The sequence below is a fragment of the Heloderma suspectum genome, chromosome 7 (genome assembly GCF_057233095.1).
Source record: "Heloderma suspectum isolate Gila_16-S chromosome 7, 16-S_ref, whole genome shotgun sequence".
Lineage (NCBI taxonomy): Eukaryota > Metazoa > Chordata > Lepidosauria > Squamata > Helodermatidae > Heloderma > Heloderma suspectum.
Window position 1 is genome coordinate 103741970 of NC_139464.1, and position 27480 is coordinate 103769449.

The following is a 27480-nucleotide window of genomic DNA, read 5'->3' on the forward strand; positions in this document are numbered from 1 at the left end:
AAATAATACAGTTTGGGTTTAAATTTGGAATGTTAACTTTAAAAACATTTATGATTATCAAGCTGTAATTAAATTATTGCAAAATTTGTTGGTTGCAGCAAAACTTATTTTAGTACACTACTGGAAAGTTGTATAGATGCCAACTATTACAGTAATTTAAGGTTTTAGATATAGCTGAAATTGACAAACTAAAGGATACAGTACAGCAACTGAATGGTCTTACTAGTTCTGTTAACTTTGTTGAAAAATGTGGAGATTATAATACTGACCTATTATACATGGTTATTGTAAGGTTTATTGAAAACTAAGGATTATTAAAAATCTATGTAAATATCAAGTATTATTGTGAGATATATCTATTTTTACCGCATGCTAGCTTGTCTGCATATGCAACATTATAGTGGAAAGGATACAACTCAACAATCCATACATATAGTATTTCCTTTTATAGTTAATATGACATGAGAATGTTCAGATATTTATATAATGACTACTGTGTCCACACATTCAGGTCATGCTGGGGTAAAAGTTAAAAACAGAGCTTCTTTCTACAATGGTGGACAACTACTGCCAGGTGCCTTGGACTACGTCATACAGTGTGGGATAAACAAAAGATATTTCTTATTATCTACCTATAATACTTCTGACAATGTTGTAATATTTAATTTCAACAAAAGTATAATTACAGTTATTCTGATTCAATTGGTTATGTTGAATTCCTTAACCTTTTAGTGTCTGTCCATAGAAAGTAATGTTACTGGCTATATATTGATTTCAAGTTACTTGCCTCAACCTTAATAGGTTGAGAACCATTATAGACTAGTATCTGATATGTGTGAGATCGGCCCTCAAGGGCTCATTGGAAAAATTATTTCTAAATGCACGGCAAAACCAGTGTGAATTCCAGCTGGAAGCATGGCAAAGACTTAGCATGTGATGACATGTTGAACAGGCAACTGGTTGGTGACAGTGAACAGAATGCTGGACTAGATATGCCTTTGGTCTGATTCAACATGGCTGTTCTTATGACATCTGCTTACTATGCAATCTGGGTGCATGGCAGAGCATATACATTTACTTTACTACATGGTCAAGTAGTACAATGCACCGTTTTTTGACATGAGTTAAAGAATGAATAGACTGTGATTTGGTGCTTAGATTTTCTAAAATGTTTTAATAGGGTTCCACCTTTTTTCTGACAATGTTCCTATGCATGAAAGCATAACAAACTGCACGAAAGGAAGGAATTAAGCAGGTAAAACTTTTCCAGCATGCTTGCATCACTATGGGGAAAGCTGACCTGTTGAATTTCTGCCTGTCACATTTATTATTGGCATACGTAAGGACAAGCTAATAGTTGTCCAAGACATTTTGGGTAAGTATATGTGCTTTTCTCCTGAGTGTGTAAAGGGTAATCTAGGTAAGTCTCTCCTTGGAAACTGAGTAATTCTGAGGACTTGTCAGTACAGATTAGGCAAAGAGAGAGAGAGAGAGAGCACGCACCCAAACACCTGCAGGAGTTTTGTTTTTCTTTATAAATGGGAGAACTCTGTGATATAATAACAGCCTGTGGACTCTAAATCTGACAATACCTCTCTATACCTAAATGATGTTATGTGTGAACTAGGTTCAAAGACACCAATTTAGAGGGAGGCTTCATAAAGAGACTCAGGCCTTGTCTACATGTCCTCCAATATGAAGTGGCAGAATGCTGTCATGGTAGAATAGAATGTGCTAATTCAGGCTGCAAGTAAAGGCATCATTTCTGAATGCTTTTCACTATGTAAAATTACCAGCAAGTAAAAACCTAGCAAGCCTGGGAGAACGGTTTTCCCAGAGATGGTGTCTTCCCTTACCAGCCTGCCCTGTCATTGAGGTCATCAGATGAGGTAGTTCCATGTGGACCTGTGGTCTGTTCAGGGTCCACTCCGAGTACAGCCTTCGGTGTATTGGCTCCCTCTCTGTGGAACTCCCTGCCAGTTGATGTCAGGCAGGAACAGATGCTGGTTGTTTTTGGCACCTGTTGAAGACATTTTTATTTAAACAAGGCTTCCCTGATCAACCAGCCACAGTTTTATTGATATAATCAGACTTTAAATATTTTAATTCTGTATTTTAGAGTGTTTTTTTCTTTATGTTATTGTTTACTGCTTGGGAATCTTGTTAGATAAAGAGGGGTACTGTATTATTTAAAATAACTATTGTATATAAATAAATGGTTCCAGCCCATCAAGGCAGGACTTTGGGGGATGTCTAGGGTCCCACTCAGAAGAATGAGTTATTAGCAGGGTTTGCCACATTTTGAAGTAAATTATCATCTAATGAGAGGGAATCTCTTAAGACCTGAGTCTAAGGGTGCTTTCAGACAGATGGATTGTAGAGCTACCAATCAAAAGGCAATATGCAGCTTTTTTCCATATTTTCCTCTTTAGTGTATTATTGTGACACCTAATACATTTATTCTGGATAAGCTTTTGTGGTCACTGTCTTTTTCATCAGTTGCATCTGATGAACTGGTCAGTGTCCAGAAAAGCTTATGCCAGAATAAATTTGTTAAATCTTTACAGCGCCACACAACGTTGTTGTTTTTGCTGCAGAGACGAACACGGCTACTGCTCCGGAAACTGTTACAAATCAGGTCACAATTTGAAAACAACTAGGTCTGGACCCCAGGTAAGAGTCTGTGGATGAGGTAGGATGATAGCGCAATAAAAGCCACATATGGAAGCACCCTAAAATGACCTAACCGCACTGCTGATCCCAGCCTTCTCCTTCCTATGCTGGTTCGCTTATATGGCTGGGTTGCTGTTGTTTTTAATGTAGGGCAGCATCAAAAACGGATGGATTGGTTCACCTGAAGCGAGACAGTCCATCCGACCACCTCAAACGCCTTGCATCTCCAAGCCAATTGTCCCTTCCTTCCTGGGAGGGTTTACCTACAATCTTATGCCATCTTATTTGGGAATAAACACCCCTGAACTCAGTGCGAGTTCTGAGTCGACACGTATAGGTTTGTATTGTTAGGCTACAACCCTCCTGTGTGCTTACCTGCGAGTAAGGTCCACTGAACACAACCGGACTTGCCTCTGAGCAGAGGCTTGCGCTGCTCGCGGCTTAATCGTCGCTCTCGTGAGGGAAGGAAGAGCAACTCCTGGGGCAGCCAGCCCGGCCAGTTGCCGTTAGCGCCGTCTCCCGCCCACCCGCGTTTGCTGGGGGCTGCGCCGCTTGGGCGCCCGCCCTTCTGCGTCCTCGGAAGGCCCGGCCGCCCTGCGCTGCGCCGCGCCGCTTCCGCCGCCGTCGAGCCGAAGCGTGTAGCTGGAGGGGAGCCGGAGAACTTGCGCAGGCCGGGCCGGGCCAGGCCGGGCCGGGCCGGGCCCGGCTGTGCTTCGAACTGCGCCCAGCCGCGGGGGCGTCTCGCTCCCCGGGGGATGAAGAGGGAAGGGCAAGGGCGGAAGGAGCGCGTGTGAGACAGCGGGGTGGGAAAGTTCCTCCGGGTTCCGCCTTCTCCAAACTGAAACTGCTGCAAAAGCTCCCCCAGAATTCCGTGTGCGGAGCGGAGGAAGCCCTGAGGAGAAGTTTTAAGTGCGAAAATAGCCAATTGGGTGATATGGGGGGGGGGGTGATATGGGGGGGGGGAGATGCTCGCGAAATCCCTTAGAACTGGGTCTGTGGCAATACCAGGTATTGCATGAGAAAAAATCGGATTACTCCCGAGGTGTCCCACACACTCCAGCCGACAACCCAGGGAAGGGGAGAGCGGCCTTGAGAATGGGCTGCAGGGGGGAGTGTTGGTCCCCCCCCCCCGGCTAATCCGCTTTCCGATGTTTTCCCAGTTTAAACCGTCACACTTCCAGCCCTTGCCAGCCTGTTTTGGAAAGGGTTTGTTGCCGTCGCTTAAGCAGAAGCTTCCCCGCCTTTTTCTTCCTAACTGCCTGTTTTGAAACCAGGGTGAGCTAATTGGGCTTCACTTCTCTGCAGATCCCTCAAAGATAAGATGACGTTTCAGTGGACGGCCGTTGCGGCCTTTCTGTACGCTGAAATCGCGATATTGTTGTTGCTCTGCGTACCAGTTATTTCTCCTCTAAGGTAAGAATATGTGGTATATGAAATGGCAGCCTTCTGATGGGAAAAGAAGATAATGCTATGTAGCATAGTTCTGGCTGTTATGCTGGGAGTCCAGTTTAGACCTGCCTTTTTTACTGTTGCAAATAGGTTTGATTTTGTGGCAATCTGCTATAAACTCATTTTCCGTTTCGGGCCTGGTCTTACTCTTACCACTATTCCCATGGTTCCCAATGTAACCAGGCTTGCCACTGATATTAGTAACACCTAGACAAAGGTATTCATGTTCAACTAATCTGCTGGCTTCTTCCAGACAGTACCTAACTGACTCACTTGTAGCAGCTTTCTTTCAATTCCAGGAATACATGTCATTACTCGTAGTTATCTTACAACATGGAACTAGTCATGTCTACCAAATATGATAAATTCTAATCAATTCTACACAGTACAGTGCATATTCTGCTACAGAAAGGCATGAGAAACATTTTTCGTCAGATCTTACATTATTTGGTTTTACTATAAATTAACTGGCTCGAAAGTTGACTGAGATAAGTAATTGTGAAGAAACTAAGTGATGGAAATATCTTAAAGCAGCTGCTAGATGGAAAACATCTTGCTTTTAAAAAAATGCCTATCAGACATCTACATAATGATATCTAATTACATTTGAGCATCTTCCTCGATTGATTGAAAGATTTTAAGATAAAGTAAATGCTCTAGTAGTTAAGGAAAAAGTAAAATACTCTGACTTGCTTGTACCTAGGATAACTAGGATGTATCTTGCATGCAGTAAAGGCTAGGGCTACTGTACCATTACACTTGTGTAGAAAAGGGCCTTCAACAGGTAAAGTTTGTCATGTCACAGTGAGAGGCAACACCTACCAAAATCCATTTTTCTGCACAGCTATTTAAAGGAACAGCAACCCTGCCATCTATTGATTCTGGTCATCCAATGAGGAACAAATCTCACCCCAGCCAGCCTCCGTGTGAGGTCACTTGCAGTATCCATGACCTAGTACAGCAATTCTTTAGGTATCACTGGTTCAATATAACCTATTATGTATATGAAAAGGGAAATTTCTGTTTTAAAGTTGCTGATAGGTTTGAATAAACAGAGTTACAGAGGATCTCTTCCCCAAAAAAGACAAGAGGAAAAAGCAGTCCATGACTGCTTTCCCTTTCTTTGTTAGCATTCACTTTTATTGACTGTCCTCAATAGCACCTGTGCATCTCTGCATGTTTACTCAAAAGCAAAACCTAATGAGTTTATTCAGGCTTACTCTAAATTAAATGTGCATAGGATTGCATCCTTAGATGCACTTGTGAAACAACTACTTGAACACAGTCTTGAGTTAATGTCACACGTACAAGGATTATTCTTTAAAAATGCAATGTTAATGAGATAGTTTTACCAAGAAGATAATTGGTGTGGTTTAAATCCACACATCAAGGGATTTTCAACTTCAGAATAAGGCTTTAAGATGATCTGAAAGCAGCAAATTAGTCTCATTAAACCTGGATGCTAAAGACTAGTCTTATTAGATACAAGCAGGGTTGGCAGGTCCAAACTCTGAATTCCACAAGGTGTGCCTTTTCTTATCACTGTAGCAATAATGTGATGGACAAAGCTGCATGTAATGAAATTCTCTCTTTTGTGCAACTCCTGAAGATAAAGTAGACCCCTCAGGGTTTGAGCCTAGTAACCTTATTTGTACTGTATTTCAGAGTTTTCATTTATTCACCTTACAGCTGCCAAGGAAGTTGCATTTGATATCAAGCTTTAATGCAGTTTAAAGAGCTGCTGAAAAATAATGCAGTTTATTTTGTTATGTAAATTAAATGTATGCGAAGTTGACTTTTCACACATTAAAATTCTTTGAAATCCTGCAATTCTGTTTTACAGATGGCAGAAGATTTTTGTGATCTCTATATGGAATAAAATAACAAACTGTTGGAACAAGGCATTCCTTGCTATTATAATTCTATTAATTGTTTTATTTCTTGGTGAGTAGGAAACCTGTTCTCGGCAAACAGCTAGAGAATTTATTTATTTTATTCAAGTCTTTTTCGCAAGGCATGCAATTTTTAAATACTGAAACAAGCAAACAAATGGTAACACACCCATCAGAATATAGGGCAGTATCCGATACTGCCGCTGTGCCTCCGCTGGCTCTTTTGTGCTCGTGGGACCCACCGTGAGTGCAATAGGGACTAGCAGTTCCTAAAGTGACCTCAAAAACAAGCAGAAATGCTCATTTCCAGAATTGGTCAGGTTGATGGAGCTCCTTTCTGTGACTTCCGCTGGCCTGCACCATTCGGGAAACAAGTGTTTCTGGTCATTTCCGCCATTAGATTTCCATTGCACTAGCAGTAGGTCCTGCTAGCACGTGGGCAGTGTTAGATACTGTCCATAGTCCTTTCAGGCCAATTGATGGTCCTGTCAGGAACTGATGGCATGACCTCTTCAACCTGGGCTTCTCCTCTTCTGTCTTCCTTCAGGGCACACAGGTATTAAGTAGCTCCAGGGAAGGTGCAGGAGGGGCTGCCTCACAGTCCTCTCAGGCCATTGATGGTCCCTTCGGGAACTGATGGCACAAGCTTCCCAGCCTGGCCTTCTCCTAACCAAAAAGATGTTGTTATGTAATCAGTTGAACTGGAGGCAAGCTATGTTTTTCTCTCATTAGGTAACAAAACAAGATTAAGATTTGGCATGGGAGACCCAATGAACACCTTTGACAGGAGGCAATTTTAAAAGGATCAGCAGGTGGCACTATTTCTCTTTAGTTACTTTTGAACTAGTCTAGTACCATCAACTGTATACCACGGTTTCTGAGCATGAGTATCTTTAGAGCAACTTTCCCCAATCTTGTGCCCTCTAGATGTTTTGGGCTACAACTCTCATTAGCCCCAGCCAGCATGGACAATGGTCAGGGATTATGGGAGTTACAGCCTAAAACATCTGGAGGGCACCAGTTTAGGAAAGGCTACTTTAGAGGAATTGCACTGACTTGTCTGCTGTGTATGATTTGTTTTTGTTTTGGGAGGGGGAAATACCATAGCATATTAAATTTACTGCTAAATACTGAGTTGAATTTGTTCCTTGATAATTATAATATTAGCCATATCCATTTCATTTCTGGTGTAAGAGCTTGTATTGGTTATGTGCTGTCTACTTAACATCTGTTATGAAAATTCATCCTTTTAATTGAATATAAATGGAATTTAACTAATATAAAATTATTAGGTGTTTGCAGGTTTATTTGTCATTTCAGTGGCCATTATGTATAGTGCACAAAATGTAGACATAGTTTCTGAGGTCTGATGATCAAAATGTAAACAGCTTTTTAAAATCAATTTTGAAAAATGGTTCCACGGTGGGGTTTTAATCATTTTGCATATAATTTAATCTATTTTGTAACCCAGTTCCCTATTTTTTTGCACCTGCTCTCCCACAATCCTAATTTTCAAATGCCCCCAAATCCCATCCTTCTATCCCTTTCTACTACTACACCATTCACTGGTTATTATTTTCAATATTTTCTGATAAAACGTTGGTAGTACTTTTGCTGGGAAAATAACACGCAAAATGGCTTTGGGGGTGGAAACTTTGCATATAATACTGAACTAGTAAATAAAAGGCGGCATTAGAAAATAAGTGCAACTAATTGTTTTTTACTTGCAGATGCAGTAAGAGAAGTGAGGAAGTATTCACATGTTCGGTTAGGTGAAAAAGCTACACATTCAAGCACCAATGCATTTGATCACATTCAAATGAAACTTTTTAGATCACAACGAAATCTTTATATCTCAGGATTCTCCCTTTTTCTTTGGCTGTAAGCATAGTTATGTGCTATTTAAATCTGTTCTATGCCTCCTTGTAAGAAATTCAGTCCAGAATGAAAAAAGAATAGATCATGCTCAAAGTTTATAGAAGCTTAAATATGTAAATTGGAGAGTGAGATTAAAATGGAAGGGGAAAGGTTATAGATGTTTGAGAAATATAGATGTTGCTAATGGAAATTGTGTGTATTGGTAAAATGGGAAAGAGAAATGTAACTCTTAACTCCAGATCCAAAAAAGCTGTCTTTGGAATTATTACAATCTTCTCACAGGATTGTACAACTGCAGAAGGCACATGGTGGAATTGTTTGTTTGAGAGCAATTTCTCCTACACCAGGATTTCTCTGCACGTGGAAGGCTTGCCATTAAGCTTCCTAAAGCAAGATGACTGACAGGCTGCTTACAAGGAAACAATTCATATGTACCTCCTATGGTACCGTCCAACAAGGGGCTTGTGAGACTGGAATTTTTGAGCAGGGTTTTAGGGACTAATTCTGTACAAAACATTTGCTGGCTGAGGGGCTATAAAATTCCATGAAAGCCCTGCAGAGCACCAAATATGCATTGCTGTGATAGAACCAGCACTCTGTCGGCAGAGCCATTCTGTCAGCAAAGATATGCTGGCAGAATGGCCATTGATGTGGGGTGGAAAATTTTCTAGTGCTTTATTATTTTCTTGGAAAATTTTCCATATCATACATTCATTAGTGAAAATGAATGTATGCCAATTGCAAATACAATATTAGGCAAACCTGACAGTTTCAAATTTGTAATTAATGTTTTTCAGGTGATTATCCCTAGCACATATGTGAGAGAATACATATATATCATTAAAATATATATATGTCTCAGAATGAAATGGAACTAATAAGTAATGACAGCAAAACTTGAAGGTGCCCTAAAAACCTTAATGGAAGAGAGTTGAACTCTGTTGAAACAGATGAGTGGTTTACAGCATATTGCAGAGTGCTTTGGATTGCTAAAATTAGTGTGTCAACAGTTTTCAGTATCTTTGTTTTTACCCTTTTTTAAACAAAAAATTTCCACATAATATTACATTTAGATCACATTAAGTGTGCTTTAATTTTTTCCCCTCAAACATTTCAGGTCAAACATTTCAGGTCAATACTTGTGGTGTATTGGGCCAAAAATTAACATGGGGTACTTATTTTTAGCGTTGTTGTTTTTTAAATATAAGTAAAATAAACATACTAAATTAGATCTCTCTAGGGACATTTTCCTATGCAAACTGAAAATTTTCCACTGCAAATGACCCTGTGCAAATGAACTTAATTTTCATTGGAAAATGTTCTGATGCAAACTGAAAATTTTCCTATGCCAGTGATGCTGTGCAAATTAACTTAATTTGCATTGGAAGGTTTTCTGAAAAAAAATTCAATTTTTTTTTGAAAACCCACATTGTTGGGAATGGCTGAAATTGGGGTAGAGTCTTGGGTGGATGTGGGCAATACAGGGGATGCGCACCCTAGGCTGTGTCCCTCACCCCTTCAACCCATTGCCACATCTTGTCATTTTCATGCCATTTTTGTATACTCCTGTGTTTTTCCCCTCCCAGGTTGAGCACACATTAAATATAGAAGCTCTTCCACCAGCGTAGCATCAACATATCTCTGGTTGGATTGCTTTATTAATCTAATGCTGAACTACCACTAGTGAAGTATGAACTCTACAGTAGTAAAGCAATAAACCAGAGGTAAAGCATGGCCGTAAATGATAGCTTTGCCAGAAACTATTTTTATTTTCTAAATAATGATAAATACATTTCAATACAAGCAGAGCTCATATTTGGTGTTTAAGCTGCAACAATAAAAGTAACTTCAAAAACACCAGAACAATCTACGATCCCACTCTTGTAAAATGAAAGGTCATCTAAAGAAAAAACTAAAACAGTTAGCTTTTACATGTCAAGTACTTTTTAGCTTTAGAATCAGATAAAGAATGACAGATTTTTTAGTATTTAAAGTAAAAAAAAATAGTAAAGACTTTGAAAAACTATTATAACTGGGCTTATATTGTTCTAATGGATTTATGGCTTTTCTGCTTCCCACAGTGTATTGAGACGTACCGTTTCCCTTATCACTTTGTTGGCAAAAGAGATGGGAACCCAGGAAACTCTGCAAATGGAGGTATCAAACACCAGTGAAGTTGCCAGGAAATGCTTGGAAGAGAATGAAAAACTGCAGCAAGTATGTTTCATAGCTAAATGGGGTTGTTTGTTTAAGTGCATTCACCACTATGGCTGGGATCCAAAGAGCATCCAAGGGGCATCTGAGGGCTCAGGCATTCCAAGTGGGATTTCTGACTTGGAACAGCAGACTCCCAGTCCTAATAAGCTTGCATGTTCATACCAACTTTTAATCTTAAATAGTTGTGTGAATTAGTTCTCTCTGCTGTCCACTTTTTTTTTTTACAAGTATGATGACTGCATCAATTTGTCCAAGAACCAAAAAGCAAATATTACAGTAATGAGATTTTACTCTTTTGACATTCATTTATCAACTTTCTGTATAGATATTGCAAGTCATGTTTGGAACTTTATTAGCATATTTTTGCATAGCAGCTTGATAAACTTTGATTAATTCATAGATAATCTGAAAAGGAACTTTGGAGAGTTTTTGAAAGAGCTCACAAGAATTAAGCAACATTTATAGAGGAGGCATGCACCATGCTGATAAGTTGTTGTTTATTATTTATGTCATGCACATCAATGCATTTATTAATATTCTTTTCATTTATATTCTGCCTTTGCTTCAGGTTCAAGGCAGGATGCCTGGTTCCCCCATTCTATCCTCACAACAGCCCTGTGAGATAGTTAGGCAGGCTGGCAGGCTGGCAGACAGACAGTGGCCTCGTTTGCACATAATGCTAACCTATGGTTTATGTAACCCATAGTTTGTTGTTGTTATTATTATTATTATTATTATTAATTAAATTTATTAATCGCCCATCTGGCTGGTCACCCAGCCACTCTGGGCGATGTATAACACACCATAAAACAATTTAAAACAATAAAATTCTACCATAAAAAAATTTTAATTTTTTTTTTAATTTAAAGCAGGGTTTGCTGGCAGAACACTGAATAAGCTGTGATTTGTTTTCTCAATCCCTGGGTTGTTTGTTTCCCACCTCCTTCACCCGCTCCCTCCCTGTATCCTAAATGCCTTTGTGGTGCTGTAGAAGTCTGGGTTTTTTAACCGCTCTTGCCCACCACCTTTGTAGCCTGCTGAAACAACCCATGAACAACCCACAATTTTGGGTTCGCACGTAACAACCCATGGTTTTAACAATTCGGAGTTCACAACCCAACAACAAACCATGGGCTCTCTTTCTGGATTATTTGTGGTTAACAAACCATGATTCATTAGCGTGGCCAAGTTCACACACCACGACAACCCGGAATTCAACAACCCATACCATGGCTTAGCATTATGTGTGAATCAAGCCACAGACGTCACTCAGTGAGCTTCATGACCTAGTGGGATTTGAACTTGGTTCTCCATATGGTGACATTTTACAGCATAAGCAAAAAAAGACAAATTCCTTGCTCAAAAGAGCTCATAATTTAAAGTTTGACAGTGGAGGAAAACAGGGATGGAAGAGGCAAGGATAACTAATGTGAGCAAGTACATTTATATGTACTTAGGTGTGCTAAATATGAACCAAAATGAAGAATTGATGCATTTTTTTTCCTTAGTCACTCAAGAGGAAAAAAAGTTGTGACAATGAAGAGGTGTCTGATATAATGAATAAAAAACTAAAGCAAGAAGTAGAAAAACTGAAAGCAGAATTAAAGAAAAGTTCAAATGGTATGTTTTTACTATTTCACACTATTTAAGGAAATATAGTTTGCATAGACTCACAGATGCAAAACAATGTTGCTCTCTTTATTACAATAAGTATCTTAACATCCTCATTCTATTGCTTTAACTGTGGCATGTGTAGCTGGGGCTGAAGCAGGATTGTAAGCTTTCATCAAGTAGATAGAGCCATATAGTTTTGCCTCACTAGCACTGTACACTCTCCCTCAAAACAAAAAGTGCATAGCTGTTTAGATGTTCGTGGGCTCCTTGTCAGTAAAGTGCTGCATGATGGGTCACAGTTGTGCAATGCAGGGGTAAAAGAAAATATTTGCAATTCTTTGTGAACTGACAGTATCAGTTTTAATAGGAACAAAAGAGAGCCTAACTGAAGGTGGTGGCTTTTTCCATGTAACAAGATCCCCCTTGTTAGCTTCTGTGTTTGACTTAGGCTGTCTTGATGAAACAACACTGAGATAAAGGCAGAGTTTTTCCTGATTGTGTGTGTTAGTTCTGGATCTTGCAAGATTTGTGGCATTTCTTAATATTTACTAGGCTGAAATGAATGCCTTAGATAATGTTACTTCTGACCTTGTGAGGATCAGAAAACTAAAATGTAGTTCTTTGGTTATGTACAGAACATTGCATAACCATGGTGTATTTTGAAGGCAAACTTACTACTTCATCTTAAGGTTCAAAGCTCCAAATAAAACAGCTTTCTTCCCTAGTCATAACGACTCATTACACTGAACAGCTTTAAGCCAATGCAGTATTTCAGCCACTTAGCATGAGTACCTCCAACATTCACAGTCATGGGATAGCTTAGAAATAATAATTCAAGGAAGTTTGTATCCTGTTCTTCATTCAAGAAGTTTAAAGTGCTATTTTAGCCTCCCAGCAATCCTATAAAGCAGCCCTGTGAGAGAGAGAGTAACTTGCTTAGTCCCGTAGTAAGCCTCTGACTGAGCATGGGTTCTTTTGTCCAAGCTTTGGAGTATTTCAAAATATGCTGCCATCATATAGCTACATTTTTTCCAAATGAAATGTAAAGCTGCAATTGCATAAAGCCCAAGTATCAGAAGTTGTGATTTTGACTGACTTACTCCAGAAATCTCACTTTTCTGGGTTATGAAACCATGCAGCTTCTGTGGAGGTTATAGTCAGAATTACAATTTTGTGTTAAATATAATGGTCTAACAGAGCAATCCTACGGTCTCTGGGAGAGCGTCCTAGGGGCCATAGAATTGCTCATAAAACCCTCCCAAGGTTGGAGACAGTGCTCCAACCTTGGGAGTCAAAGATCTGACCCCCTCTGTCGCCCCCTCACAGCTGGTGCAGACAGAACTTCAGCAGCTTGCCTCTCCAGGGTTGGAAACCCGACCTTGGAGAGGGGGAAAAGGGGGGTTCCAGTTGGCGAGGAGGGGAAGAGACTGGAGCTGCCAGGATATGAGTTATTCCGAGTGTCTCCTAGCCTCCTTCCCTCCCCTTCCAAAGCTACCTTGCTAGATGGGCTGAAAATGCAGGAGATCAAAGGATGGGGAGGTGAAGATCGACTCTACCATTCCTCCTTCTCTGCTGGCTTTGGACCAGCAGGGTATAGGAATCTCGGAAGCCTCCAAGTTTGCCGTGTTCTGAGCAGCAAGGGCACAGTCCATAGGATTGCGCCCTTAATGAGTAAAATAGTTAAAATACACTATATTTAGTTGTCTACAGCTTGGAGGAAACTGAGGAAAATAACTATTTCTAAACTTCAGTTCTGCATGGACATTGAAGGCACAATTTGGCGGAGTTCTGCAAGACACCCAAGGCTGGGACCTCCAATCTGGTGCCCATGGGCACCAGTGTACCCATGGACACCTCTCTTGGCACTTGCCAGGCGCCCTGCCCCTCCTGATTTTTATTTTCTTTCTTTTAAAGGTTTTTTTTTATGTTTTACTTTTTTTTTTACTTGGGGGGCTGGTGTGCTGTAAAGTGAAGGGCTTCCCTTCAGTGCTAGGTTCATACATATAGTAGTGGATGAGGGAGAACGATGACCATAAACTAGCATACAGTTCCTCTAGCCCACCAGGAACCCTGTTCCCTCAAAGCAGGTGGGGAAAGAACAATAAACATCTTATAAAACTAGGATTTATTTAACAGGGAAGAGAAAAGGGGGGAGGAAGCAAAATAAACATTCAAATGAATGAACAATTTAAATGAAATAATAAAAAGGTAATATGTTCTACAAAGGTAGGTTATTTTTATCAGTAGCTGTGCAGTTCAGGACTCAGAAGTAACTGTAGGCCTTAGTTATTGACCCCAACATTCCACCTTAGAGCTGAGTTAGGTTTTCCATCCATAGCAGCAAGAATAGATTTATTTTACCTTAGGTATTGGCACAGACTAAATGGAATGGAAGATCACTCCATTACCAAGCTTTGTTGGTTTTAGCAATTAAGGTCTGGTGGCTGGGCCCAGGAGTGCCAAAACAAGCTAGAGTTTTATAAACTTTCTATGGAAAAATATTTAAGCCTCAGTCCGCACACACTTAGGAACTGGATTTTTTTTTACTATGAAGCCAATCAGGATAGGGCAGTTATTGTTAATGCACAATTTTCTACTTGAAATCAGTCATGCAAGATGTCATTACTTTGAGGTATTGACCTTTGCACAGCTTTGAAGGGCCTTTACAGAATTTAGGTTCCAGTTGATGCCCTCTGCTTATCTCGATGGAAGATATCTAGGAATCCCAGTCACAGAATGGAAATGTATATTTGGTTGCAATCAGACTGAAGATATAATTCATTACTTGCTGTTCTGTCCACTGCATATGGATCCTAGAGGTAAATTTTGTCATCTATTATCCAGCTGTATTCGAATCGAACACCTCAGGAAATAGTAATAGAATTCCTAGCCAATAACTAGTTATTTATCAAATACTCGGTAGCCCAGTTTGCTTTGGCAGCCAAGAAGCTGCGGTCTCGCCACATTAAGAATTATGATATACTATAAATCTTATCATTTTAGATGTGAGTGGTCAGTCTTAGTGGATGGTAAACATGGTTTGTTCTTAATAGCTTTGCTGAGTTTTTAAATAATTTTTATTTAAATCAAAGTTTTGTATTGGGGAAAGTTTCTTTTTCAAATAAATAAACCAAATGCCCAGTTACAAGATGGGGGATACTTGCCTCAAAAATACTACAAGCGAGAAGGATCTTGGAATTGTTGTGGATCACAAGCTGAATATGAGCCAACAATGTGATGTTGCTGCAAAAAAGACAAATGCTGTTTTGGGCTGCATTAATAGAAGCATAGCTTCCAAATCCCGGGAAGTACTAGTTCCCCTCTACTCAGCACTGGCTAGGCCTCATCTTGTGTACTGTGTCCAGTTTTGGGCACCACACTTTAAGAAGGATGCAGACAAACTGGAGAGGTTTCAGACTGAGGAGGGCAACAAAGATGATCAGGGGACTGGAAACAAAGCCCTACGAGGAGAGACTGAAAGAATTGGGCATGTTTAGCCTTGAGAAGAGAAGACTGAGGGGAGATAGGATAGCGCTCTTCAAGTACTTGAAAGGCTGTCACAGAGAGGAAGGCCAAGATCTCTTCTCAACCATCGCAGAGTGCAGGACACGGAATAATGGGCTCAAGTTACAGGAAGCCAGATTCTGACTGAACATCAGGAAAAATTTCCTGACTGTTAGAGTAATGCGACAATGGAACCAATGACCTAGGGAGGTGATGGGCTCTCCCACACTCGAGGCATTCAGGATGAAGCTGGACAGCCATCTGTCAGGGATGCTTTGACTTAGATTCCTGCATTGAGCAGGGGGTTGTACTCGATGGTCTTACAGGCCCCTTCCAACCCTACTATTCTATGATTCTATGAATTTTTTAAACATTGTAAAGGCCTATGGCTATATACAGTAAAGTTTATATGTATGTATGACTGTTGGTAATAGAGCCACTGCTGTCTGGTGACTGGGCAGAATCAATTTAAAATGCTGTCTTCCAAATAGTATAGACTTCTTGAAGGCAAATATGATTGATGTCTATTATCCTAAACAATCCAGGCATCTAGCATTGTAGGTATAGCCTTCTCAAAGTGTTTTCAAATTCAATTAAGAAAAAAAACCTTTCAGTTGAACATGTGTTAAGGGATTTCCATGTTCACACAAGCTCCAAAATGCCGGTAAATTACAGCTGTTAAGTGCCACTCCCTTAAAAGAAGTGTTATTTAAGCAATATGACGATGGTGTGGTATTCTATGCTGTGGTTAGTTCCAGTTTCACCACTGCCTTGGAGCTGGATAACTGTCGGTGGCAGAGTGGTGGATCTAAATCCCAGATTTATCTGTTCTCTGGAATAGACACCTGGAGTCTATGCAGCTGAAGCTACCATTCCACATTAGAAGTACCCAACTGGCAACCAGTACCATCCACATAGAATGATAGAGTTGGAAGGGACCTTGAATGTCATCTAGTCCAACTCCCTGTCACAGGTAAAGCATTTTAAATCATCTTTCATTTTAGCTGTTGAGGCTGCAATACTGTACCCACTTACTCAGGATTAAACCACATTAAATTAATGGATCTTACTTCTAAGTAGATACGTATAGGACGTGATGAAAACTAATGTTGTGCTGTTGCCAGCACAATGTCATCCATGGAGGCAGCACAATGTTGTGCACCATTTTGCACTCCAAATTTGGAACAACATTGTAGCAATCATTTTTTGTGCCAGGGCCCAGCTCTGTAACGTGTGAACCATAATTTTATTTAATTTTAGCTTTGAACATAAACAGAATGGAATTCCCTCCTAAATTTATTATATATTTTTTACATTTATACCCTGCCTTTCCTCCAAGGAGCCCTTTCCTCCTCCTCTCCATTTTATCCTCACAACAACCCTGTGAGGTAGGTTAGTTAGTCACCAGAATACTTTGTGGAGTAAATTTTCAGATCAGAACCTTGCAGGGTTGTGAGCCCCCTAATGTGTTTTTGGGTTTTTTTTAAGAGCAGACTTGTATTTAAGAATAGAAAACCAATTTGGATGTACAGCTGGTTCATTTCTCCTACCTTGTCATGGAATTTGTGGCTCTCCAAGCAATGTGGCCTCTTCCTTGTGGTGTCCCCCCCACTCCGCTCCCGAGGGTGACGTTATGACAGAGATGGATACTATAATTAGAGTTTAGGAAGAGAAATACTACTTATATAAAGTATGTGTACTTGTCTACAGTCCTTTATATAGATTGCCTTACCTAATTACTTAAATAAATGGCAAGCCTTTTTACTAAGTGGCCTTTGACACAAACTAACACTTCAGTGTTATGGACAAGTTACTCTGCCCTAACCTCAGTATTTACATATGGCTTACATTTGACTAAGTTTGCATATAGTTATATGACGTAGCTCAGTAACCTAAGATATCCAGGTATCCAAAGTTTGAATCCTTCCTGTGCCATAAACTCAAAAAGTATTTAAATGTAAGACACTCTTAGCTTTTTGGCTGATTCGGAACCTACTATACAGGATTTTTGTTTCAGGATTACAAAACTAACCAAAAGCCTGTGCGAGAAATGTGCAGTAGTAAGGAGGAATGCTTTACCTGTGGCTTATCCTGCACTGAGCAGGAGGTTGGACTAAATGACCTTCAGAGTCCCTTCCAACTCTTGTTTATGTGGATGGTACTGGTTGCCAGTTGGGTACTTGCAATGTTGCATGGTAGCTTCAGTTGCATAGACTCCATTCCAGTGAACAGACAATAACCACGGCATAGGATACCATACCATATGCATATTGCCTAAATAACCCTTCTTTTGAGGGAGTGGCCCTTAACAGCTGTAATTTCCTGGCATTTTGCAGCTTGAGTGAATATGGAAATCCCTTAACACAACATATTAAACTGAAAGGTTTTTTGTTAATACTATTAATGCCTCTGTTCATTTTCATATACTAGAGTATACAATTTTTAGATAAACTTATGCAAGTTTTGATTACATACCTTGGTGTGCATAAGGTGTTCTCAAAAAGATGATGACATTTGGAATGAGGAGGGAAAAGTAAAGTTTACACAATGTTTGCCGGCTCTTATAAACAGACATGGTTTGTATACAAAATAAACCTAATAAGAACATTGTTCTTCTAGATGAACTCTTTACCATACAGTTTCTCTCTGTTGCCTTAGATAAGTATGCAACAATTTAACCTATAATATTGCAACAGTGAAATCATTTTTATGGTTATAACCTGGAAACAGTTTTGAAAAATTCAAAAGGAAACAGACATGAGGAGGGGGGAGATTAATGTTCCTCATTGTGTTCAGTTTTGTAACCAATATTTTAATAAAGGACTGAAGTTAGGCAGATGCGTTATTTGAAGTTTGCAACTTGGCTCTGGCATGCAAACGTGAAGACTTTTAAACTTCTTTATAAAAATTGACCAACATTATTATTTTATGAATGGAGACATGGATATGATAGATATGGGCTGTAGTGTCTTCTGAGATGTCTCACTATGCCAATGATGGAGTATCACGTAAAACTTGAGTTATTTTGCTTCCAAACTTCTAAGCCAGTACCTCTAGGGAAATTGGTGTTTACCAAATGAGGAGAAGGTGGTGCTTTGGAAATATTGGAACAGGGGATTGGAAGGCTATTTGACCAAGGAACCTCAGGTGCTGGTGGAAATGGTGGCCTGCCAGGCAAAAATTGGTAGATTAAAAGAAAAGGAAAAGAAATAGGAGTGGATATAACTACCTGACTTCAGAGGAAGGGGACTACAAAGGACTTCACTTTCTGATTGGTTGCCAAAAATCAGAAAAATGCTGTGGGCCTCAGGTTTCTCAGCATTAGTTCCAAATTACAAACATGGGGCAATGGCCTTAAGCAGCTCTGGCCTTGTTGACAGTAGGCTGTACCACATTGTCCCCAGACATCCAAAGGAAAGCGACAGTGGTGAGACCAAGTGGAGGCAAAGCCATTATTAGGGACCACCGTTTTGGTTAAGAACAGATTTAGATGAAGATCCTTGCCAATGGGGCTTCTTAAAGTTTTCAGTTAAAAATGAGAAATTTAGCGCTCTGCTCAAGACTTTTTGGTAGCTGTATCTCAGTGCTCTGTGCTTCCTGCTGGACTTATTCCACCCTTTGAGACTCAGAACTGACAATTCTTGTATAGGTTTCAGTCCCCTGCCAGGCATCATAATGGTTGTATAGAGTTGGTATGCTAGGTTATATGTGGAACCTGGCTTTAGGCTCAATGGGGTGCTTAGTGGAAGGTAAAGCTTTCTGGGTATACAAGGCAGGAGAGTGGGACTCACCCTGGAAACATGGGATAGCTACCAGAATAGAGTGGAGAATCATACTAGGAAAGAGTCACAAGCAACAATATCAAAAATCAATTGGAACTGGGTTTATTCTCAGAGCTGAGACAGAAGAACACGAGGGATGCACCAGCAGAAAGAGTAAACACTGATTGCCCAAACTCTAAGGCAGATATAGGATAAGGAACAAAGAGCCTGATGGCTCAGAGGCTGGATCCACGATGGGTTAAAACAAAGAAAATAGTACTTGGGTTCAGGCCATTACATAGAAGATGCAGGGAGGTTCCTTGCCTCTTGATTAATTTTTCATCTAGCATCCTATATAGAGTGGCATAGCCAATATTCAAAACAGACTGTGTCAGTAAGGATGTTCAGGTCATGCTAGATCTGGCTGGGAGGTGGAGAGGTTCCAGGATTGGATCATTTTTTGTGTGGAGATTTATCAAAAAGCCAGCACACCTGGAGCTCCCCTGTAACAAGTGCCTTCCGAATGTTTTGGCCTTCAGCTCCCATAATCCCTGATCATTGGCCATGCTGGCTGGAGCTGATGGGAGTTGGAGTTCAAAATATCTGGAGGGCACCAGGTTGCTCTAAAATGTGATTCATTGTAGAAGAATGTGTGCAACTGTAAAATGCTAAATTCATTCATTCTTTATATCTAATCAGACTCTTGTAGCATATATTGTAGAATCTGGCACACTGGATTTAAAGATCTGTGTTAGTATGTCTGCCAGTGACTCCATCATAATGCTTACAATACGTTGCAACTGACTTGCTAATATTGTCTCTTCAGGATATATCTTTTTCTGTGGCAAACTTGTTGGCTATTTCTACACCTCAGTAAAATCTTTCAAAATTCTTAAGTACTGATTTATTTGTGTAACTTGTATCTATTGGTAATACATGCTTGTGTTTTGAATTACATTGGCAAATCTTTATCATGACATGCATCTGGTGGTATACATTCTGGCAGAGGTAACAAAAATGTATCACTTCCAAAGCTGAAGTCCCAGAGGGGCTTACAACTCACAGCTGATTCAATGCTTTAGGCACTGGTGCTGAAAACTTCCGATTTTCCTCTTTTGCTAAATGTAGATTCTACTGAAGTGGATTTGTTTTACTCGGCTAAATTTGTAGCATGTTCAGTCCCAAGGGCTTGGGACACACAGCCTTCTTAGCAGCATATAAAGACCTGTTCAGATACCTCACTCAAATGCAGTAAAATACAGTAAACCCTCAATCCTCTGGCAACTTCACATGAACCCCTGAAAGCTAGCTAGACATTTTAGGTAATGGGAACTTTTTGCTACCTCTCTCCAACAAAAAAGAAAATAGGAAATTCTATCTGAAATAGTGCCTTCATGTTCTCAATGGTAATTTTGTTTTAATTGGGGAGGAAGGAATGCCAATTTTAAAATTAACATTTAGATGTCTGTACATTCAACCATTTTGTATTTTTAAATACCATTTCATGCTATGTTTTATTGGAATGTTAAGACAAATGGTGAAGTGAGGCTAACATGATGGGTGCTGTAGAAATAGGTGTGTAATTGCCTACAAGCTGGTCTTTTTGGGCACCAGCACCTTGAAATACTGTATCTGTGTGGCATATGTAAGTGCTGGGGTGCTTTCTTACCCATCCACTCCCACTAACTCCCTTAGAGTCTCGTCTTACAGCTCCAAGTCAAAACTAAGCAAGGCTTTTCATATGCTGGACCCTGACATTCTTCTGCTGCAGCTAAGACCTCACCCATCCTGTTACAAGTGTATTTTGGTCAAAACATTGTAACAATAGAATGAATGTTTTTCTTTGCTCACCTAGAACTATCTCTGGATATCTTGGTTATGTTTAGAGATAGGATTGTTTTTAGTTACAACCCAAATGCTTTGCCAGTCCTCCTTAAAGCAGACAGTAGTTAGTTACTGTTGGATCAAGTTACCAAAAAGATGACTCTGCAGTCTAATATCATGGCACCTTCTTTAGCCTAAAGAAATGCCATAGAATAAATATCTTCTTGTTTTTTTAAATCCTGAATTGTTTCCAAGCTTTGTATCTCCTTGTGACACTACTCTAAAAATCGGCATACATATTTTACATATTTTAGAATGTATTCTAAAATAATACAGTTTCATGTATATGAAGTTAGCACATATAATACTTAATAATTAAAAACTTCACAGTGAGAGGGTTTTTTGTGTCACTGCCCATCTTCTCTCTCTGCCACTTTCTCTCAGCCTCTGAAGCTATCTTGCCTGTGTGCTCTCTTCCTGCCAGCGACACACAGGTCTTCTTGTTTCTAGGCCCTATGAAAGGTAATCTAAACTGACCTTTCACTTTCCTCACCTAAGCTGTCATTCTATTATTTCTTCCTGAGCAGTCAGAATGTTTTGAACATACAATTACATCAAACCGCTGGCAGGGACTTTCAGGCACGTAACAGGCACTGGTCAGTTTTTAGTCTGCTATCCAAAATTGCAATCTTATTTTTGAAAAACTGTATCACTTGATTAGTGCAGGAATTTTGTCTAAATACAGGTTTTCATGTGTTGAATAATACTATTCCTGGTTAATAGGTCCTAATTCTTCCATATGTTTTGAGAAAGATGTGATGAGCCCTGCTGCACACAACTTTATGGGGAAATAGTAGTAATGGAACTAAGCAGGGTAAAACCAATTTTGAAATATCTAATTAATAGCATTTTGTAATGATCCCATATTCTTAAGTCCAAATTTATCTTCAATAAAATCTGTGGTAGATGATTTAGAAATAAATATGAACAATGGTTATGAAATCTAGAAAGATAATAATTTCATTAGCTATAAAGGTTTTATATACCAGAATAACATGATTACCTATTTTGAGACAAAAAAAGTACTGAATAGGGAATAAACCCTCCATGTTTTTAATACTTCCGTATTAGATCCCTATTAAATAAGGAAGCCTCCAGTCTTGGCTTCTGAAAATCGTATGTTCTGGCAGACTGCTGCTGGCAGGGAGGGAGGAGCAGTGGAGGCGATTTTGCCTCTTGTTCCTCCTCTAAAAAAAACTCAAACTAGGGAGTGAGCCTCTGGCCCTTCTAGCTCACATGCTGGCCCTGGGAACAGGAAATGAAGTGGCCATAGGATTTTGTGGAGTCTGGTCTCTCGTCTTTCCCACCCACAAGAATGCCCCATTTTCAACCTCTAAAAGGTCATTCGGGGCCACTGTTGTGACCTTGGAAAGCACCTGCCATGGTTATTTCTGTAACGGTTGCAAGGGAGAGGGGGCATGGGGAGGGGTATGATGTCAGATTCCCCCTCCCAAGGTCATAGTAGTGTTTATGGCCTTGGGGAGGGGAATCCGAAATATCCTATGGTCCCTGCAACACTCTCCATAGGGCCATAGGATCACACTCTAACTATCTTAATCAACAATTAAGAGCTAACAGATTTTGAAAGAGTAATTATAAAAAATAAGGAGCATTTTTTATCAAAAAATTATAGCTTACTTCTAAAATATTATACTGAGCCTGAACCAAGTTAAAGATTTAATGATCAAATGGGCACAAAAGATAGGAAAAAATATCCCTATGAAAATCTGGGCAAATCTGTGGGATAAGGCTCAAGGATTTCTTTTTTTAACATGGCAGTAAGATAGAATTGTTATAAAACAATGCAAGATGGTACATTATGCCAGCAGTAATAAATACAATAAAGGAGCAATCCAATGGCCACTAGACAGTGGCTAGACGACAATGGGATATGCTGTTTTCCAGGAACTGACCTCAGAGCCTGCACTCCGAGGTCAGTTACCGGAAAACTGAGCTCCCCCCACGTCCACACTGCCTCCGAGGCCGCGCAGAGAACCCCATCCTCCATGCTTAGAAGAGGAGCGCAGTGGCCAGAAAGGGGTGTGGCTGGGGGCGTTCCAGGGCGGGGAGAGTGGATCTGCCAGTACAACACATCCTATGTGTTGTACAACAGCCTCCTCTCCCGCTCGGCTGTCTAGCAGAAAAAGCAGGGCAGGAGAGGTGCAGAGGGAACGATCCCCCTGTGCTTCTCCTGCTTTGCTTTGGATAGGTGGTCGCCTCCAAGTTCGGAGGCGGACGCCTATCTAGATAGGATTGCACCCTAAATAATTATCCTTTTTTTTCTTGTCAGGAAAAGAGAGGAGATTTTTATCATATACGATGGGAATGTCATTTAACAAAGAAGTACTGGGAAAAAAGTAATAATTTAATGACAGAAATTATGATATGAAATCCCACTTAATCCAATTTTGTTGTTGTTCTTAAATTATATGGATGGTTTGGGTTATCAAGAACATAAAGATCCAGTTTCTTATATGGTCACAGCAGCAAGAATTATACATGCTTCAAAATGGAGTTCATTAATGAGTGAATGGATGGGAAAATGTGGGAATTTTGTTCTTATGGCTAAATTAACACATGAAAAGAAAAGAAAAGAGATCGCAACAGGACAATTTTATAATGAATTGGACCCCATTTATTAGTTATTGCAAAAAGAATTCCTCGCTTCCAAAAATACAATGTGTTTTTTCTGTGTTCTGAATCTAATGATTACCTGGTGGGAGGACATGGTTTAAGAAAAAAAATACTTTTTCTGGGTTTATCTTTTAATGGAGTATAGCTTCAATCTAGGTATATTGTTTTTTGTTATTCTTTTAAAATGTTAGAAATTATGTTCTTCAAATTTTGAAAACTCTTAGATTATATACTGTTAAAAACTAATTTCTTCTTATTACTCTTGTAAAACTTTTTTTTTCTTGTTTGCAATAAAAAATAAAGAGAATAATACTATTCCTGTGTCTTACAGCTCTCAACAAGACAACAGATGAAATTACTGCAGTTAAGAAGCAGTATGAATATCTTAAGAAAGAACATGATAACCTTACAAAAGAACACAAAAAGCTGCAGGTAGGTGGCAGGGGCAGTTGATTTGCTCAGGCAGAATTCCCTGAAATTTGACTAACAGTGTTTGTGTGTGTTAACTCCAAAAGATAATTTCTCAGACAATCTTGAATTCTGTGTATGTTTAGACATATTCTTTCAGAATAATGAGAATACTTAACTCCTAATTTTTCCTAGAACCTTTGCTGGAATGGAATCTACTTTGTTTTAAAAAAGAACTGAAAAATTTCATCAAGAATATTTGATTAACATGATGTTCCTCGAATAATATTGCAAAGGAGGAGAAGGGGGAAACTCAAAGGGCTTTCCCCTCCTTAAAAAAGTTCTAGAGTTTCCTTTCTTCTAAAACACTTAGATAAAAGGATTGAGTTGGGTGCACTGTGACATGGGGAAGTAAATCTTGGTAGGTAGCTAATCACTCTGAAATTGGGAAGAATCATATGCAGGTCAGATTGCAGCAACAGTGAAATTTCATCTCTGAGTATGGCTCACTTGCTTGAGCTTGATGACCAGACACAGCTCAAGACATTTTGGTGTCTGAGACACAAAATCAAAATAGTACAAATGTAGTAAGAGAGTAATTGTAATTGTGTTTGGTGGATTCTCTGCCATTTCTAAAGCCCTTCACACTCACACTGACCAGGGCAGGAGGTGAGAGGGGCTACTCTGTCTTGGGGTTTTCCAGTTTTTTTTTAATTCCCCTGAATTGAAATCAATAGGGACAAATTGCCTACACTAGCTCCAGGCTGCTGTAGTTGAGGGGCCCGATCCTGGAACCTCGCTGGAATAGGGGGGGCGGGGCGCTTGGATTTGCCCTTTTCAGGGCCTATCACTGGTGGGAATGCCACCAGCAGTAGATTTATGCCTGCAGAGCTTTCTACATATGTAACTAGGGCCACCAGAGCAGACATGGCCCCACCAGCAGACGGGTGCCTCTATGCCCACCAGCCAGCAAATGTGAGGGTTGGGTTTGCTCTGCCCAGTACTAAAAATAAATGGTAACTTGCTGTCCTTTAATGGTACCCCCACATTGGTCCCTCAGGTCGGTGCCTCATCCTACCTAATGCTACCTCTAGGCCTTTGTATTTATCCAACCCCACAGTTTGATTCTGTGGTTTTGCTTTCTGAAGATTTTAAAAAATAGCTGACTGGATTTTTATTTTATTTTATTGGTAGAGTGCTGTGTCATGTGAGAAGGGAGTTCAAAAGGATGTTCAAATTCATAGCCAAGCCTTCCTTTCAGTTCAAAGCCTGAGAACATCAGTCGGCTGATCAGCGTGTTACCTTTTTAAATAGTGTGCTGTCTACAGAAGTAACATTGGGGGGTTCATGCTGAATGCCAAAAACAGGAACTCCTGTTTTTGTGCCCTTTTGTTTTGGCAGACACACTGCTGTCCAATCATAGCAGTGCTTAAATTCTAGATTTTCCATTGTTTTCTATGGGCAGCTTTCACTTCTGTCCTGGGAATAAAAAAAGGAAGTCTAAAGGAATGAGATATTTGGCAAATCTATCAATTTAGATAACTCTGTAGTTGAGCCCACTAGTGCTATATAACACAGCAGGGGAAGGCTGGGGGTATGGGGGGAAGAGATGTCTCTTTCCCTTCCCCCTTCTTGAACCTTTCTACTCCTCCTCCTGAGGAGCACTGCGAGTCTCCTTTTCCAGGCTTCCTGGAGCCCTGACCAGAGGCACTCCTAAGGGGGTGGAGATACATTTTACATGTTGTTGCAGGTCCCATTCTGTACTCCAGTGTAAAAAAACAAATGTAGAGCTTGATTTGGGTTTCCCGTGCAAATGCCCCTGGTCTTGCATGATTTGGCTAAAGGGAGTTTTGGAGGAAGACCTCTTTCACACCTTTACGATTTCCCTAAGATGTGGTACCACTGTTGTTCTGTTATACCAGGGGTGGCAACTTGTGGCCCTCCAGATGTTTTGGCCTACAGCTCTCATCATCCCTTACCCATGCTGGCTACAGCTGATGGGAGTTGTGGGCCAAAACATCTGGAGGGCCACGTTGCCCACCCCTGTGTTATACCCGGGTATTTTTGTAGACTGAGTGAAAGATACTAAACCTATTGTCATTCTGAGGTGCAAGTTACCATGTGCAACGTAACTTTATTCCTTTTCTTCTCATGTGTCTGTCTCCTTACTTATACAGGACTGTGCAAATGAAAAACATGATAAGAAGTCCCTGTAAATCTAGTACAAGGACACTGGCTTTTAATAAACCTGCATCAACGTGAATTGTCTCTTGTTCCTGTCTTTACCCTCCAGAGCTTTCTGAAACAAGGTTTAATTTCCTTCCAGGGAAATGCACTGCATTCATTGCTAAAAACCTATAGAGAGTTGTTGATCACCAAACACCTTTTATTTTGCAATGAAAATAGTGACCAGAATCCAGAGATCTACTTCAGCTGTGCCCAAGGCCCAATGAAATTGTTGCTTCTTCTTGGTTTAAATGGCAGATTCCTGTGGCATAGCATAAAACTCCATTTAATTACAGAAGAGATTTGGTATATCTTATAATTGCTTGCTGTTCAAAACACATAAGTGCACACCTCTTTTGGGCATACAGAACTATTTGTGTGGTTCGTTGGATCCAAACCAGTAAGTGATATATCAGAAGTACACTGTAAAGTGTATTTTAAATTCTATAAGGATAATGTAAAGCATTTTAAATGAAGACTTCCATTTAGAATTACCATACAGCTCCTATCTGGCATAAACTTTAAAAAAAATCTGGGAGATTGCATACCACCTATTGCTTGTAATGTTAGAAAAGATCTTATAAATTATATCAAGCCATACAATTATGGTGAATTAATCTACCTTGCTAGTGATCATCAGGAATGCCATTACACTTGGTCAGTAGAAGAATAAGCATAGTGGAACATGTTATATCCATATGGCCAAAATAATTTGACAATAAGTATAAGTATTAAAATAGATATCAAGGGCACTTCGCATTTAATTGCTTAGATAGCTATGGTTTTGAGTTTTCCTTTCTGTCACTTTAAATTTTCATTGTAGTTCATTATTTTTCATTTATATGTATTCAAGAACTTGCATCTGTTGTGTGCCATTGTGTTTCCTTAGTGCAGTGGATAATAATCTGAAAAACATTTATGTATACCTTACAAAGCACGTTTCTTATGTACAGCACTTACATTGGATTGGATCTAGACATGCCTCTCCACAGAGGGAATTAGAATCCAGCAGAGGTGTTTTGTTTTTTTGCCAACACTCCCTTCCCTCTGCAGCCCCCAGCATCACTGTTCCAGAGGGTCTCCCAACCCTCTTAGCTTTTCAGGGTGCACAGGGACCCTGTGCAGTGGGAAGGAGAAAGTGGTGGAAGTTACTTCCCCACCACCTTCCTCCGTACCCAGTGTAAGTCTGCTGAGCAAAAGTCTGGATCCAACCCATTGTTTTCCTAAAATCTTCATTATTTGGAGCTGAAAAGTTTTGTTTGTTTTTTGCATTGGTTTCAGTATTCCACTTGACTGTTGCTTTGTTAATAAAGAGATTGTTTAAACTTTGTCTTTCTAAA

General features: G+C 39.9%; 2 protein-coding genes across 8 annotated transcripts in view; one reads left to right on the top strand and one right to left on the bottom strand.

Annotated features, from left to right (window-relative positions):
* The window catches only part of CBLL1 (Cbl proto-oncogene like 1), a 35731-nt gene extending 32281 nt beyond the window's left edge, over nucleotides 1-3450 (bottom strand). Inside the window, exons 1-2 of one of the 2 annotated variants that reach the window (XM_084811037.1) lie at nucleotides 3049-3450; nucleotides 1857-2020 (exon numbers count right to left, since the gene is read on the bottom strand). In XM_084811037.1, the coding sequence (XP_084667163.1) occupies nucleotides 1857-1899 (43 nt within the window). In that variant the 5' untranslated portion in view covers nucleotides 1900-2020; nucleotides 3049-3450. The remainder of the gene's footprint in view (nucleotides 1-1856; nucleotides 2021-3048) is intronic. The other variant, XM_084811034.1, reaches the window with a different exon arrangement.
* On the top strand, nucleotides 3294-27480 carry BCAP29 (B cell receptor associated protein 29). 6 transcript variants are annotated; one of them, XR_014784480.1, is made up of 9 exons: nucleotides 3294-3463; nucleotides 3979-4086; nucleotides 5966-6066; nucleotides 7745-7895; nucleotides 9974-10109; nucleotides 11618-11729; nucleotides 16069-16200; nucleotides 23838-23938; nucleotides 26092-27480. XR_014784480.1 is itself a non-coding variant. In XM_084811046.1 (9 exons), exons 3-9 carry the CDS (start codon nucleotides 5015-5017, stop codon nucleotides 26128-26130), a joined length of 720 nt encoding a protein of 239 aa, XP_084667172.1. In that variant the 5' UTR covers nucleotides 3294-3582; nucleotides 3979-4086; nucleotides 4967-5014; the 3' UTR covers nucleotides 26131-27480. The 6 variants fall into 6 exon arrangements, 4 of the variants coding, with proteins under 4 accessions (XP_084667172.1, XP_084667171.1, XP_084667169.1 ...); XR_014784481.1 differs by having other exon boundaries at nucleotides 3294-3442; XM_084811046.1 differs by lacking the exon at nucleotides 16069-16200 and adding an exon at nucleotides 4967-5094 and having other exon boundaries at nucleotides 3294-3582.

Bases quoted from the DNA above. Each gene is read 5' to 3' on its own strand.
- BCAP29 (XM_084811043.1), top strand. From the start codon at position 3,429: ATGAAGAGGGAAGGGCAAGGGCGGAAGGAGCGCGT. The intron at 6,067-7,744 runs GTGAGTAGGAAA...TTTTACTTGCAG, and splicing joins ATTAATTGTTTTATTTCTTG to ATGCAGTAAGAGAAGTGAGG. The intron at 10,110-11,617 runs GTATGTTTCATA...TTTTTTCCTTAG, and splicing joins AGAATGAAAAACTGCAGCAA to TCACTCAAGAGGAAAAAAAG.